Source organism: Lactuca sativa, chromosome 9 (assembly GCF_002870075.4).
Source record: "Lactuca sativa cultivar Salinas chromosome 9, Lsat_Salinas_v11, whole genome shotgun sequence".
In the NCBI taxonomy this organism is placed as follows: domain Eukaryota; kingdom Viridiplantae; phylum Streptophyta; class Magnoliopsida; order Asterales; family Asteraceae; genus Lactuca; species Lactuca sativa.
In genome coordinates this window covers 207,698,343-207,714,394 of record NC_056631.2, presented here as the reverse complement: position 1 = coordinate 207,714,394, position 16,052 = coordinate 207,698,343, and the positions used below count along the sequence as shown (strand labels likewise).

Sequence of the window (16,052 nt, the reverse complement as noted above, 5' to 3'; positions counted from 1 at the left end):
ATTTTCCAGGGTATGATCTCCCGGAGAAGGGGTTAAGGCGCGACTCTGCACCTTAACTGCCTTATTAGCGCCCCTCGTGTTGACGAAGGCCCAAACTTAGCTTTAGATTGGGTTCTGACCAGGGATGTCAATTTGACTTCTCTTTTGACGTTTCCTGGAGGGATACATTAACAATTTCTAACATACAAAATATTATTGAATGTTCTCATTATAGTTGCATCAGCATAAACAAGCTTTTCAAAACTAAAGCTTTGAAAATCTTGTTTGCGATCGACCAGGTCTCAAAAGAGATTAAACAATTTGACTTTGATTTTAGTTGAGAACAAGTTTCTTTAGAATATTGATTATGAAAGTGTAATTGATGAATTGCTTTTAAAAATGCTAAAATGTCAATGTAGAAAATAGTAATGTGTTGACTTCTTATATATATATATATATATATATATATATATATATATATATATATATATATATATATATATATATATATATATATATATATATATGAAAAATTTCTTGTAACAATTTCAGTTTATCACTAATGAATAAAGACATGACTCCATGGTAATGAATTTATGATATGTTTGTTAGCAATTTTGAGTTTTAAATTTAACGGTAGCAAATTTACTTAATAATATTTTCTAACAAATTTTTATCGTGCCTTACTTTCATTCTCGTACAAGGCCTCTAAAGCCTGTAGCTTATAGTTGTTTATCTTTAATGCTGCATGTTCTAGTAGCAATCGTAAAGAGTTGGGTTAAACTTAAAGATGTTATCAATATTTAGAGATTAGACCTTTGTGAGGTTTTCTATAATAGTCATGTAACATTGGCTTGTGTCAACACTTTGTTGTTGACTACAAGCTTAACCAGTTCAATTTATACCTTGTGTTTATTTAAAAATATTTTAAAAGGAAGAAAAATTTAGGTTGTATTTTGCTCTAGTTTTAAGGTGTTATAATGCTCAAAATGACCGGATAAATATCTATTTTTTCCAATGTTAACCAATTTTTTAGTTGAAATGTTACGTCTGTTTGTTTCTTAGGTGCATATCTTTATATTTTAAGCTTATTATTTTGGGAAGTTTAGCTCTACGCGGGGCGTAGATAGCTAGGTATGCATGGCGTAATTCATTAAATGGAAACGGGGTACGCGGGGCGTAACCCATGTTACGTAGGGCTTAACCGTGTAGGGTGCAAACCCTAATTTCGGGGTCTTGAGCCATATTTAAGGATATTAACCCCTTTGAGGCTCTTCTTATCATTAGCCTCCACCATCTTGAGCAGCTAACTCGAAACCCTAAATCCATAAAGCAAATCTTGAGCCTTTTTGTGTGTTTTTGGTGCACTTAAAGAAGGAGAAGTCTATCATTGTGGATTGATGTGGCTCAAGCTTGAAGATCCAGAGCTTTCATCTTATTTTTGCCAACTTTAGGAGGTATGAAGTTCTCACCTTTATGATTTTTCGGGTTAGATCTAGGTTAGCTTGTTGGTTTACATGTTTCTTGTCCCATGATTTAAGAGCTACTCCAAAGCTTAAGGTTGCCATTTTTTGTTATTTATGAGATTCACATGTCATAAAATGGATCTTGGTTGCTATCTTTCATCTATTCAAGAGTTTTTGGGCATTAGAAGGTGTTACGAAGCTAAGGTTTGAGTTTCTGCTCCACTTAGCCCTGCAAAGGCATAAATTTATCAACTTTATCACTCTAGACGTTTATTGGGGTCAGATCTAAGCATTTGATGATTGGTTTTTATGGATTAAGAGCATGAAGTAAAAATGGCTTATCAACTCTGTACGTGGGGCTTAATATGGGCTACGCCCAATGTAGCCCGATTTTTGGCCCATTTTCTGGATAAGAATTTACACCATGCGTAGAGTAATATGTATGTTGTGCGTAAGTCAACGATAGGCTGACCATTGACTTTTAGACCAGTTTGACTTTTGGTCAACCGTGAGGGGTTGAGGGCTTAGAAGGGCAAAATGGTCTTTTTCCCAAATGGGGATTTATCTTGGTGGTTAGACTTGTTAAGTTGGAGTACCTTAATTGCTAATTAGGGTTTTTGGATATGTTTAGTGTGAGGAGCTTTTGTAGCAACAACTCGAGTGTGAGGTTTACCCGACTATCAATTGAGGTGCGTCTTCTCACTATACTGTAGGACACTAGGTGTCATATGTGGTTGCTGTCTTAGTGACTTTTGTTGTATGCCTGTATGTTGTATGTATATGGGGTGAAATAGAGCGCTCGGTTGAAAAATACCAATTGAGTTGAAATAGACTTGGGGGTGAAATAGACTCGTTCGGTTGAAAAATATCGATTGAGTTGAAATTGAATCGGGGTGAAATAGACCTGTTCGGTTGAAAAATACCAATTGAGTTGAGATAGACTCGGGGCTAAAATAGACCCAGAGGTAGAATAGACTCGTTACAACCTCGAGCTGATATGTACGTATGGTATGCAATATTTTGGGGAAGTTACTAAGCTTTGTGCTTACGTTTATGTTTATGTTTAAGGTACTTACAATTTCAAATGGAAGAGTTTAACGTGATTATATCGCATACACCAATGTTTCACATTTTATAATATGATCTGTACTTTGATAAGTATTTTATACATTATCACACTTTGATGGGTTTGAGAATGAATGATTGGTGGTTTTGATTGACTTAAAAGCAAAAACTTTTAGTTAGTATTTTTGGGACGTTGCATGAACCAGTCTGGTGACCGATTCCCAGTTCAACTGTCGATTCAAGCGAAAAAATTTCGTACATATGATGCTAGTATGTGTCGATCTTCGAGTTGTGTACACTCTTAAAATGTTCAATTTTCTTTGGAAATGTGTTTTTTAACGGTCTAAGTAAAATCCAACTATACAAGTCCAATAAATTGGTTTAAACAGTTTTTTACCGGTTCTTTACACCTGTTTAACTCGGATTTTGAAGAAATCGTCCGGTTCGATCCAGTCTAGAAATTGACACAAAACCGGTCCTTATTGAACCGCTCTCGTTTCCGGTTTTTAGTCCAACCAGTTCGACCGACATGTTCGAACCGATTTTTAAAACATTATGCACTTTACCTTGAAATATTGCCAAATAATATTAGAAAATGATCGTTTTACAGATCAATTATAACATTTCACGGTTCGAAATAACTCACAAAATGATCTTGTGTATATTTAGAAAAAAATCAATATATATATATATATATATATATATATATATATATATATATATATATATATATATATATATATGAATTTAAACTTTTTAAAATAAACATAAAGTTTATCGGTTATTGCGAAATTGGAAAAGAAAATATATACCAAACAGAAAGATTTTACTTTACATCATGGTTGTCAAAATCACGATCCTGATCGTAGGATCGTACGATCCTACGATCCTAGGTATGAAAAACGATCCGGATCGTAAAAGGATCGTATTTGGGGTAGGATCGCAGGTGGGATCGTAAGATCGTAGGATCGAGATCCGATCCGATCCTACCTCCCCTTGATTTTTTTTATTTTATTTATTTATTTTTTATTTTTTTATTTTTGCAAATGAATTTTTTTTACCACTTTATATTATTCACCCTTTACCAATCTACCATTTATCATTTTTTATTGTGACTTATGACTAATATTTTGAAGTTTTTATAACTTTTGAACGAAAAATTAAATGTTTGAAATATTTTTCATTATTAAATATTATAAATTAAAATTATATTTTATTTTGTGGGATCTTAGGATCTCGATCCCGATCTTACAAATCCAAAAACGATCTTAGGTAGGATCCCGATCTTGACAACCTTACTTTACATACGGAGGAGATCACCATCGGCCTGTTCACACCCCAAGCCCATTTCACAGGCTATTCCGGCCCTTTTCGCAGTTTGACTTGATAAATTGTGTGGATATTTTTTGTGTAAAATCTCCTTTCTTTTAAATGATTAATTTACTAAATAGAAAGAGAACTAATAGCTAAACCTTTCTTCTAAACAAAACTCAGAATATTACATTGTTTCTGAAATGATGGCGTACTGTTTTCTAATAAGAAAAATATCACGATTTTGTATAAAGTTTAAATTACATTTTCAATATTTATTCAAAATGCCACCACTTTATTATTTTTTTTCCTAATGGCTAATAATGTTTTTGACGTTTTTATTTTTTATTTTTTTTTTGTTTGCATTATTGTAGAGTTTCTGATTCTGGACGCAATTGAAGTCACTGCAAATAATGTTAGTATGATCGGAAGCTATTATTTTAAGTTTTTAACATATGTATAATATAAACAATCATATTAATAAACTAAAAATCGATCCAAAACTACTGATGAATTTTTTTTATACATTTAGTTCTAGACATCAAGTTATTTTCTTGTTATTTCATGTTAAACTATCCAAATTGATAACTATTTAATACGTTTTTTCAAAAGAACCAAAGAAAACTGTTACTTTCTAACTAAAAAATAAAAAATATAATGTTTTTGCAAAATTATTATAGCTTGGTTGTTGAACTAATTCTTCAAAATTGAGCATAAAATAAGGAATTCCTAAATAACAAAAGCACGACAATGACACTATGTAAATCCAAATATACATATTTGTTCTGTTTAATTAATTATGTCATTTATCATCATTTCATTTTGTTCATATATGTATATAATTGACAAAGAAAAAAAATAATGTTATTTATTTTCATCAACTAATTTCTTGAAATTTATTTAATTTGTTACTATATTTTTAATAATAAGTTTAAATCATAGATATCTAAATAGAGGAAGTAAATAATAATTTGAAGAAAACAATTTTCAAAGAAAGCAACTCTCCCTAAACCCCAAACGGTGTTTGCTTGTAGCCACGAAACACAAACCACAATCATGTAATGCATACGGCGTACAATAGCACTCAACTACGCAAATTGCTTAATATACGCCACAATCCTGTTACGACAAATCCTCCTCGCTTCACTGCCACTTGCTTCATTCTCTCTCTACAATCAACGACTTATGGAGTTTCTAATCAATTAAATTCCCAAATTTTTTCAAACCCTAGCAGAAATTGACAATGGCTTCGATTCATATATTGAAATCTGGTTTATATCCGTTTTCAGCTTCGCAATCTTATTCTCGTAGGAAAGAACGGTTAATTTGTTGTGATGGCAGAAGAATTATCAAGCTCAGGTCAAAATTATTGATTAACAGAAGGTCTACGATTTCCTGCAAGGTTCAAGACTCTGAAGATAACCAAAACAAAGGTATAGCTTCTCTCCTCACATATCTTTACTTATTAGGTTCAAATCAATCGCATGATTAGATCAACAAGTGTATCGGAGTATGTAATTTCCTGTAATGTATAGTTGCGTGTTCCTTTTTCGATATTCTATCAGATGATGAACTTTTACCTGTTTAACTTTCCATATAACACCTTGAAGATGTTCTCTGTTAAAATAAATTCTTCGAATTCGAGACATAAGGGATCCATTTTTGTGATTAATTAGCATCTATGTGTTGTGATGTTGTCTGATGGAGTAGGGTTGTCGTGGGCCTGTAACTTCTGGTTATTGACTCACTCTTACACAGTTTCCGCAAGGATCATGATTATCTGATAGTGAAGCATATTAAGGGCGTTAAATTGAAATCTGTAATCCAGTAGAGTTCTGTAGAACTGTACTTTATCCTTGAAGTATATCACTCCATATGGAATAATGTCAACTGTAAACAGTTCAACATAATTGTCTGATCTTTTCATTGTCAACAGGTGAAGAACCTACAGAGTCTTTGTTTATGAAAGAACTGAAGCGACGTGGTATGACTCCAACTTCATTATTAGAGGAAAGTCGGAGCACTTCAAAAGATGAGAACTTTATATACAAAGAAGAAGATGGAGGTTTTTCAAATAGAAATGCTGTGTCAACAGATCTTGAGAAAAGTCTATCTAATCAAAGGGAAAGATCTATGGCTTTGAACAGTGAAGGCCTTGAGGTTCAAAGATTCCTACCTTCTTTAACTTCTTTATGAAATAGTTCTTGTTCAAAAAAAAAAAAAACCTTTTTTTAAGTCGTCATTCTTTTTAATTTGTGTAGTCTTTGTGTTATGTATGTATATCAGGGTTTGATTCCACGAGCTAAACTCTTGCTAACCCTTGGAGGAACATACTTCTTGGCATTTTGGCCTCTGATTCTTGTAACTGTGGCATCTTTCTCTGCTGTTTACATTGTAATCTTTCTGATCTTCATATTTGAAAGCTTTTTTAATAGATTTGTTCTTTTTTTTTTTAATCAATGTTTTAATTTGCAGTATTTTGGACCAAAATTCGTCCACGATGCCAGCACACGACAAGTATACCTGCCCCAATATGTCGATCCGTACGCACTTCTCGAAGACCAACGGATCTCCCAAACCGCACCAAGGTTAAATTAGTAAATTCAAGTCCACAACTCTTTCTCTCTCTCTCTCTCTCTCTCTCTCTCTCTCTCTCTCTCTCCATATACATTGTAAAAACATGTAAATGTAACCAAGTTTCATTCAAGACACTTGTAAATACACAATGAAAAGTTACCTCTAGTAACTTTATGTTAAAACTCACCATCCCAATATCATATAACCCTAATAAATCTAACCAAACCCTAACCGAATCGATACGGTTAGTTAGGAACTTAGGATACGGATTGAAACGGTTCGAATGATTGAACCGAAGTAATAAGCCCGCGGGTCGACCCGACTGCGGCCACTAGGGATACGATTAAGCATGCGAGACTTAGAATTTGCATCCAAATCCATGTGAATGAATACTTTCGGATCTTTGCTTGTGACATGTATAATTCTATTGGGAAGTAGACTGATAGTGGCCAAAATGTACCCGCTCCAAGTAGGCCCACAAAGTCGTTGAAGAATGGAAAGATCATTGCTATTATTGTTGTTACGATCACGTACGTTGTTCTCCATGTGAGTCTGAAAACGTTGAAATCGGTTCCACATATCGAGAACTCGTTTGTTATGAGCTTGTTTTGTGGCCATTTTTTCTTGCTCCAGTTTTCGACAAACCCGAAAAATGGTTGCGCCAATACCTAGAGAATTGATCGCAAAGTGTCAAATATAACATTTTTGTGAAGAAGACATGACATAACTGGTTGTTCAGCGTTTGACAGACTAAGACTGATATAAGTGGGACAGAGATTGCAATTTTTCCCGTACAAAAATGTAAAAGCAAGATGATACATATATTCACTCTTAATCCAAAAAGTTGTGAATGTTTTTATCACTAAAAATATCTGTAAAAAGCTTGTTCAGTGCTGTCCAGTCTAGTTTAATCAATAGTATTTTACCTGATAAGCACCAAGAAGATGAATAACAATGCAAATATTAGCAATATCGATGAGCCAAAACGGATCGTAAAATCCGAATCCAGTCAAGAAGTTTCCGGGTGCATCGTTTCCAAAGGCTGCGTATCCGAGCACCCCGCAAAGCATATAGAACACAGTTGATGCCGCGATTCCAATGGCTGTAGCGATTTTCATTTGTTTATTCTCGGGTGGACTGGATTTTAGTGTGTCCTGTAGTTTTATAAATGTACATCACTAAAAATTCTTTAAAAATGCAACATGAGAATGTTATTTTTTTCTAGGAATTTGTAATCGACTTGCCTGAATCTCGATGAGGACAAAACAAAACGAATAGGCAAAAGCAACATCTCCTAGGGCAGAAAAAGTCTTCCACATTTTCTCCATGCCCGAAAAATCCTTATCAATTGGTCTTCCTGTTATACTCGTCTCTCCAATTCCTTCATCTATCAACACCAAAAAAAAAATCTAAATTGATAAAAAGACCAATTAATGATATTTACATATGTCCGGATTATATTAGATTGAACTTGACATGATGGGACTGAACAAACTTTATAATGACATTTTCAACGGTGAGATGAGAATGACTATTACTCTTTTACACAAATAAGAGAGTGACAATTTTTGTCCGATTGACACCAGTCTCAAGTCTCAGCTTACAGTATAATTTGTTCTGTCATGTCATGTATAATACGTGTGACATTAACACTGACCTATGATTTTGGCGATTGAGAGACCGATGCCAATCAACGAGTATGTGAAGGACATGATAGCTGCGATGACTGAGAGGGGTGACAATTTATGAAAATTGGGCACTTGGCTTAGGATGATTTGAATGACTGCAAAAATCACCATAAACGAGTTGTTGTGCACACTACAATCCGCTTGGTGGCCGTGTTTATGGAAACAATTTGATTTGTTGATTGCACTGATAAACGAAATGTAAACCAATAAAATACTAGTATTAGAAAACTTTAACTTATAAACGGGAAAAATGGTGATAGTGTTGTGAACTTACGCCATGCTGATGGCGGTGGTGGTGGTGTATCCGATGGTTATTCCGGTGAGAACACCATATTGAGCTATGCCACAAAGCTTGTATTGAAGTGTTCCTAAAATACAAATAATGAAAATTGTAAAGGTTTTTTTTTTTTACATAGGTGACTGATGATTATTGTGATCGAGTAAAAGTAAAACTACTGAACTAAATAGAATATAGATTTGGAGTTTTAATAAATACAAGCTTAATATTCAAAATAAAGTCAGGGCATTTAATATATTAAAAAAACAAAGTATATATTCGTTGTGATTTGTGAAAGCAACTATAACATGGGTTTAAACTTTAAAACGATTTAGTGCACTTTTTAGAACGATAATCACTTTTATTAGTATTCTATAATAATTTGTAATTTGTTAAAACATTTATCACATATAATTTCAGAACCAAAGAGATGGTTTATTTCTAAAAATGTAAAATATACAAGGAAATTACCTTTTAATATACATTCATGATTCATATTAGTTTTATATCGATAAAGATTTACTTGAAGTTCAAAATTAAATTTATGACAATTAATAAATTAACAGATCCTGGTATTTTTTTATAATAATAATAATAATAATATATTATTATTATTATTATTATTATTATTATTATTATTATTATTATTATTATTATTATTATTATTATTATTATTATTTACTTTTACGTTATTCTTCAACTATCTTTTTTCTAATCATTTTCATTTTAAAGGCAATCAAATTTATTATATATAATTGTTCATTTTGACCAAACGATACAGACAATCACTTTATTCAGCTGGGTTGGTGGAGCCAATATATGTCTACACATAAATGTCTGTAACGTAAAATTTAAAACCTCACCAAACAAATGAGATATAGTTTTGCACAAGTGTCATACTTTTGAGCATATAAAATCTGATTTTATTAATCGATATATTTGGTTAGAAGTTTTAGGAGGAAAAGGTAATATGAAATGAATTAATAAATGGAAATAAAGTTATATTTTGGAAGAAAAATAGAAAAAGAGACAAAAGATATACCAAGATTGGCTTTTACAGCATCCATGTAAGTATAGTTTCTTTTCCCAGTAACTGGATCCGGTGATCGGTAACAATCAGTCAACAAAATTGATGTAAACATTGTAATGACCGAAAACAAAGCAAGAGTAATCGTTCCAGCTATCCATCCCAACTGTGCAAAACACCATGCTAATGATAACACTCCCGACCCAATCACTGCTGTTATTATATGTGCACTAGCACTCTTCCAAGTCCCTTTATTAAAACCCCATAAACAAAATATTAACAATCATATAGAATTTCATAGATATAAGATAGTATCTATATGTAAAATATATCTGGAGTCCAAGATTGTTTTTTCAAAAAAAAGAAAAAAAAGACTTCACTTATATATGTGAAGTGAACTCACCTGTTCGTTTTACTCTTCCATCATCGTCGAACTTCTCGTTGGGAAGATACCCTCTTTCTGCTATCGAATGACTCGACATGTTTTGCTTTACTTTTCTTTATTTTTTCTTGGAAATTTGATGATTGAATATAGAGGAAAAGTTGGGGGAAATGTAGAAAAATGAAGCTGGGAGTGTTATAATTTGATCCCTAGTTTTAGGGATACAGTTGAAGTGTGTCGATGATATTTATAGTGTGTCAAAAAGTTGTATGAACGCGAAGATGTTTTCTGATGGGTACCCACAAATTTTATATTACCAAAATAAAAATAATATAAAATTTAATAGGCTCTTAAAATTCCTTAACATTAACCATACTATATGTTTAAATCTTGTAAACTATAATTTAACATACAATTGTTGGTGATGGAAGAGATTTTACCGTTAGGGTGTGAGATTAAAAATCTTTCTTTCACCATATCGACGAACGCATGTTTTACAACGAACTTATAACCTAAGAAAAACCTCAAATTAAAAAAAAAAAAAAAATCGTCTAGGAACACAAATTTAAAACTTTTATTTCAGAACAAAAAAACTCTAATCCAAAAGGTATTCTAATGGTTGGTAAAAGCCCCCGCCACCCACATCTGCATGATATAACAAAGTTATTAGGTTGACTTTAAAAACTCATGTATTTATAATTTATTTATTAAACGTTATTTTATATAATTTTACATTTTTAATAAATTTACAAGCATTTTGTCAAACACTTATACACATTTAAAAGCTATAGCTTTCGACTTCTGATAATACGTACGTCTAACTACATACATGTTACTTTTTGCCAAACATGTCCGACTCCATGGTATTAACAAATATAAAACAAATTGGGAAGATGTATCAGGTGTTGGATTAGTGTCTAAGTCCATAACTATTTTGGTATGTATTTGACCTAATTATAAGCATGGTCATTTTGGGTTGCCTTCACCATAGTAATATGTAAGATAAATTAAGGAGATAAAGGTTTAATTATAATTTATTAATATATTATGAGAATAATATATTAAAGGAGAAATCATATTGTTCAATTAATATTAGTCAAGAATTAATTGATAATTAATTTTGTGACTAAAAGAGATTAATTAAACTTAAGGGACTTATTGTGTAATTATAAGATAATTACATAGATGGGCTTATGGACTCCATAGAAAGTGGAGTGGACGAATTCTATGGGGGAAACCCATTAGAAGTCGTCCAATGCTTCTAAAAAAGGAGTCCATGGGCTGCTTAGGGCTTAAGCAGTCAAATTAGGGTTTACTAGCTTGATAACCCTAATTGCCTAATTATATAAGGAGCCCTTAGGCACCAAAAACATGGTGAACTCTTGGATTAGGGTGTCTAGACGATTTTGGCAGCCTCCTCTCTTCTCTCCTTCATCCAATTGCTTAGTGGTGTTTGTGATTCCATTAGAGGTGCAACACTTGAGACACTAAGCTTTCTGAAGCCAATCAAAGCAAGGAATTGATTGTTATTGCAATATAACAATCAAAGGTAATTACTAAACCCTTATTTCAGTTCTTATATGATAGATCTAGGGTTTATAGCTTTGGATATTCAATTGCATGTTCATTAGACAAACTAGATCCAAAAGCTATTAGGGTTTGCATGTACACCATATGATTGATGTATTGCTCAAAACCCATCACCAGGAAGATAACCAACTATTGATTTTGTTCACGTTTTTTTTTCTACACAATATATCATTTAACTTGTTGTAGGTGTTCACACAAACCATTGCAACCTGCCATTGAAGGTTTTCGACGACTTTGTTATCTTTGGCGACTCTCCGATCATCTTCTTTGACAAGTCTCCGGCAAAACATGAATTTTCCGACGACTTTGTCATCTCCAGAAACCAACGAGTTTCAAGGGTTCCAAACTTATAGGTTTAAAGAGTTCCAGATTCGTGGGTTTAAACTTGAATGGTTCCATATTCGTGGGTTTAAACTCGAATGAAGATGAAGGCTCCCATAAATCATTCATCAATAGGTTATTCATCAGATTTATTTTTCTATTTATAGGGTTTCAATAATCATTCCAAGAACAAGACACGAACCTAGACCACATAGATTCCATATTAAGTTTCTGCCATGGAGGTAGCTTCAAACCTATAACGTCCCAAAATTTAAAACCAAAAATTTATTTTTCATAATAATCAAACCACTAACCAAAATGTGTTCATCAACCCATAAAGGAAAATCAGAGTATGACAAATCAAATTATCTCAATACATCAGAGTCAAATAAAACAGAATCATGGTGTATGCGATGCGATCATCCCGAGATCTTCCCCTTCGATCCGGAAGTACGTGAAACATAAACTGAAAATTGTAAACATGAAGCTTAGTGAGTTCCCAAAAATACCTCATACAATACATAACAAATATAAAATGGGTCATGCCCCACAACTATGACATCCCCATTTTTACGGCCAGAAAAAATCGATTTCGTTTATGCTTTTTAATAAAGATCAGAGTAACTTCTTAAGAAAAGTATTGCGGAATTTGTAACAGCCCGAAATCTCGAAGTATTATTAAATCACATTTTGGGGTGTTTTAAAGGGGGGACTCGGCGAGTTGGAGCTTGACTCGCCGAGTAGGGTCGCAGATTTGGTCGCGGGTTCGCGACTGGACTCGACGAGTCCAGGTATGGACTCGGCGAGTCGACGCTGTTCAGCGGAAAACCCTAGCCGTTCAGTTTGGGACGTATATAAGGGATCTTATGCCGTCATTGTTCGTCTTTTGGCCGATTGAGGAGAACCCTAAACGACTGTGGCATCTAGAGCAAGCTTGAAGGCCATTAGTGACTTTGAGGGAATTGTAGTGCAAGAAGAGGAAGGATTTTGGCCAAAGGAAGATCAAGGGGATCGAGCTCCGAGGTTTGGGGACACAGAGAGTATGTTTTCAGGTAATGTTTCGGATCATTCCTGTTATTTTGATGTGTACACGAATTTAGGGTTTATGAAACCCATTTGGAGATTAGATGGATTGTTGTGTCGTTACCCAATGTTTATAACCTTGTATTAGGACCCTTAGAGGTCCAGAAGGTCCCATGTATGTATATTCGGGAATATATGTATCTCAGGAAGCAGTTCGATCGACTGCATGGCGTGGACTCGCCGAGTCGGATGAGCAGACTCGGCGAGTAGCTTGAAGATTCACTGGGACTCGCCGAGTTGTTCTTCAGACTCGGCGAGTGGAGTCGGGGTGGCCCCGCGATTCTTCCAGGAGTGACTCGTCGAGTCAAAGAGGATACTCGACGAGTAGAAGGGGAATCTTAGAGGATTGAAGGACGACCAGACTCGCCGAGTCGCCAGGGAACTCGCCGAGTCCAGTCGAGCTGACAATGGACTATTGACCAGAGTTGACTGGTGTGATTTCTTAGGGTCAGTTAACGTGGAAGATAGAAGTATTAAATAAGGGATATATGATGTTACAGGGAGCTTGTAGCTCGGAGGATCAAGTGCAAGGGATTTTAGGAGTTGCTATCTTCCAGTGTCCGCGAGGTGAGTTTTCTCACTATACTGTACCCGGAAGGGTTGGATTGTGTGACCGGAAGGTCAAGTATGTTATGTGTTATGTTTATATGCTATAAATGGAAAGTTAGCTGTTACGCGTGATATACATGCTTATATATGGGCCGGAAGGCAAGGTATTATGTGACAGAAAAGTCAGGTATGATATATGATATATGTGCTTTATGTGTTGGAGTATTTGTATTATGTGTTATATATGTGTATGGGCCGGAAGGCAATTATCTTATGGGCCGGAAGGCGAGTATCTCATGGGCCGGAAGGCATTGTACAGTTGACCGGAAGGTCAGGGCCTGGAAAGGCGTATGTGCGTAAGGTATATTGGGGAACTCACTAAGCTTCGTGCTTACGTTGTTTATGTTATGTTGTTTCAGGTTCTTACAGTAACGCGGGATGGCAACGGTTTGATTGTACACACCGAAGAAAGAGTTGTGTTTTGGAGGATCCTGGTCTTCTATTATAATGAAAATGAAACTATGTTTTGTAATTCGAATGTGAATAAGATTTTAAATAAGTGTTTTTAATATTAAATTGGTTAATTAAATGAAAATTTTGTTTTTTTGGAAATCATGGTGTTACAAATTGGTATCAGAGCCTTGGTTTGAGGGATTCGGACGCGCCTACGGGTAAATCTGGACTCAAACTGAGGAAGTAAGAAAAAGTTTTCCAAATAAATGGTTTTCTAAAAGTGAATAAGAGTTCAAAGAGAAAGCAAGAAAGAGCAGTGTGTACAATCAGCCAGAGCCAAACGGTGATTTCCCAAAATACCCTTACTTTTGTATTATGAAATATCTATTATGCACTTTATGAGACATTATTGCATGCTAGAGACAGGCTAGGTATTTCACATCTTAGGACTAGAGTGGCCTGATTTGTGATGCCTTAGTCTAGGGTTTGCTGTTATATGTGCGTTATGCTTTTGTGTGTATGTGATGAGTGAGAGTATCTAGTTAGAACGCACAAGGGGTAAGGCTACGGGGTACAGAGGTACTTCCGAGGATGAGCCGAGAAGGTGGAGCTACCACAGATGGGGAGTCCTATGTATGCTTCAATGCTCGAATGCTGCTTGCTTTGTGCTTTGTGGAGTTATCGATGATGGGAGTCAGCTACTAAGTGAGTATGACGATACTCAGGAGGTAGAGGGCTGGCATCATTAGGAACTCTTCAGCAGCTGATAGCAAAGAAGTGGGAGGACAGCAGAAGGGACTAGGGAGTAAACCTAGCCAGATGAGTGCGCTGGTAGAGTAGAGGATTTCGCTGGAAAGCGAGCACGCGCGATGAGATGGGGTGAAAGAGCAGGTTTATCAGCTACTTAGGAACTCTGGGATGGTCCGTGTGGAAAGTATGGGTAGATGTGGCAGGTAGTATGGGCCCGTACTACTGAAAGCAGAGGACCCATACTTGATACAGGGGGCATTCTGAAGGTCCTAAGGAACAGATTGAGGAGTGATGTTATGGTTCGAATACCATACATCGGAGCGGATACAGAGTGATGTTATGGTCAGGGCACCATACATCGGAACAGTTTGAGATAGATGTTGTGGTTCGAGTGCTATACATTGGAGCAGATTGAGGAGTGGTGCTATGGTTCAGGTACCATACACCGAAGCATGTTGAGGAGGGATGTCATGGGATGAGTACCATGGTTCGTAGTGGATGATGCTTGTGGCTATCTTGTTATCCGGTTATCGATCGGACGAGCACGAGCGAGCGGGATGCGAGGATTCGCGAGATCCGGCGCGATGAGGTTGCTGTATTGTTGCGGACTGAGTCGCCAGAATTGTTTGGGTCGATCAGGACCACTATGATTGAAGTAGTTTGATGAGCGATATGCGGCTTTCACAGAGACGGCTGCCGCGGCGGTTACAGCGGCTGTAGCAACGGCAAAGAAAGGGGCTAGTCGGGGTTTTCAGTATCGGGACTTCTATTATGCGAAGCCTCCCACATTCGATGGAGTTCAGGACTCGATTGTTGCTATGAGATGGTTATCAGACATGGAGGGGTGTTCTCCACGAGTTTATGCCCTGCTGATCAGAGGGTGGGGTGTGCTCTGAACCTGTTGAGGCTCGGGGCGAAGGATTGGTGGAGATTGACCACGAGGTCATTTTCCGATGCGCGGAGGGCTGCGGTTTCATGGGATCAATTCAGAGGGATGTTCAGTACTCGCTATGTTCCGCGGGATGAAAAGGAGAAATTGGCTCGGAAGTTCCTTAAGCTGAAGCAGGATTTGGAGTCGGTGACTGAGAGCACCGGGATGTTTATTGAGAGGGCGATGTTTTGCCCTGAGTTCGCTTCGGAGCAGGCTCAGATGTCCCGATATCCGAGTATGCTCAAGGGGGGGGTATCAGACAGTTCGTGTCTGCGCAGAGGCACGAGACCGTGTTGGTATCGCAGGAGGCCGCCATGTGGCGTGAGTTAGAGGTTGAGTTGCAGTTGCGTGAGATGAGGCAGGCCCCGATGCAGTCGCAGTCGGCGCCGAAACGGTCCATGATCGTAGACGTTAGAATGGGGGATCGGAGCGGTCACACGTGTGGGAAGTGTGAGAGAGATGGCACCGGAGCTTGTTGGCCCAGTGGTGCATGCCGCAAGTGCGGAAAGGAGGGGCATGGTGCACGGGATTGTCGGCAGTCAGTGCCAATTCGGGATTTCAGGATTTGTTATCAGTGTCGGCAGGTTGGACATTTGAGGGTCA

General features: G+C 36.2%; 2 protein-coding genes across 2 annotated transcripts; one reads left to right on the top strand and one right to left on the bottom strand.

The window, feature by feature from the left end:
• The first annotated feature begins 4,877 nt into the window (after positions 1-4,877).
• On the top strand, positions 4,878-6,580 carry LOC111892975 (uncharacterized). Its single transcript, XM_023889052.3, has 4 exons — positions 4,878-5,254; positions 5,758-5,981; positions 6,108-6,215; positions 6,297-6,580. The coding sequence occupies exons 1-4, from the start codon at positions 5,065-5,067 to the stop codon at positions 6,417-6,419; spliced, it is 645 nt and encodes a 214-aa protein (XP_023744820.1). The 5' UTR covers positions 4,878-5,064; the 3' UTR covers positions 6,420-6,580.
• On the bottom strand, positions 6,505-9,980 carry LOC111892974 (amino acid permease 6). Its single transcript, XM_023889051.2, has 7 exons — positions 9,794-9,980; positions 9,406-9,639; positions 8,361-8,454; positions 8,056-8,270; positions 7,643-7,785; positions 7,325-7,552; positions 6,505-7,066 (listed from the first exon to the last, which is right to left on the bottom strand). Exons 1-7 carry the CDS (start codon positions 9,870-9,872, stop codon positions 6,656-6,658), a joined length of 1,404 nt encoding a protein of 467 aa, XP_023744819.1. The 5' UTR covers positions 9,873-9,980; the 3' UTR covers positions 6,505-6,655.
• Positions 9,981-16,052: the final 6,072 nt, after the last annotated feature.

Excerpts from the sequence above, each read along its gene's own strand:
- LOC111892975 (XM_023889052.3), top strand. The coding sequence starts at position 5,065 with ATGGCTTCGATTCATATATTGAAATCTGGTTTATATCCGTTTTCAGCT. Across the intron at positions 5,255-5,757 it reads TGAAGATAACCAAAACAAAG|GTGAAGAACCTACAGAGTCT; the intron begins GTATAGCTTCTC and ends CATTGTCAACAG. Across the intron at positions 5,982-6,107 it reads TGAACAGTGAAGGCCTTGAG|GGTTTGATTCCACGAGCTAA; the intron begins GTTCAAAGATTC and ends TATGTATATCAG.
- LOC111892974 (XM_023889051.2), bottom strand. The coding sequence starts at position 9,872 with ATGTCGAGTCATTCGATAGCAGAAAGAGGGTATCTTCCCAACGAGAAG. Across the intron at positions 7,553-7,642 it reads TTGTCCTCATCGAGATTCAG|GACACACTAAAATCCAGTCC; the intron begins GCAAGTCGATTA and ends ATAAAACTACAG. Across the intron at positions 7,067-7,324 it reads ATCTTCTTGGTGCTTATCAG|GTATTGGCGCAACCATTTTT; the intron begins GTAAAATACTAT and ends TCAATTCTCTAG.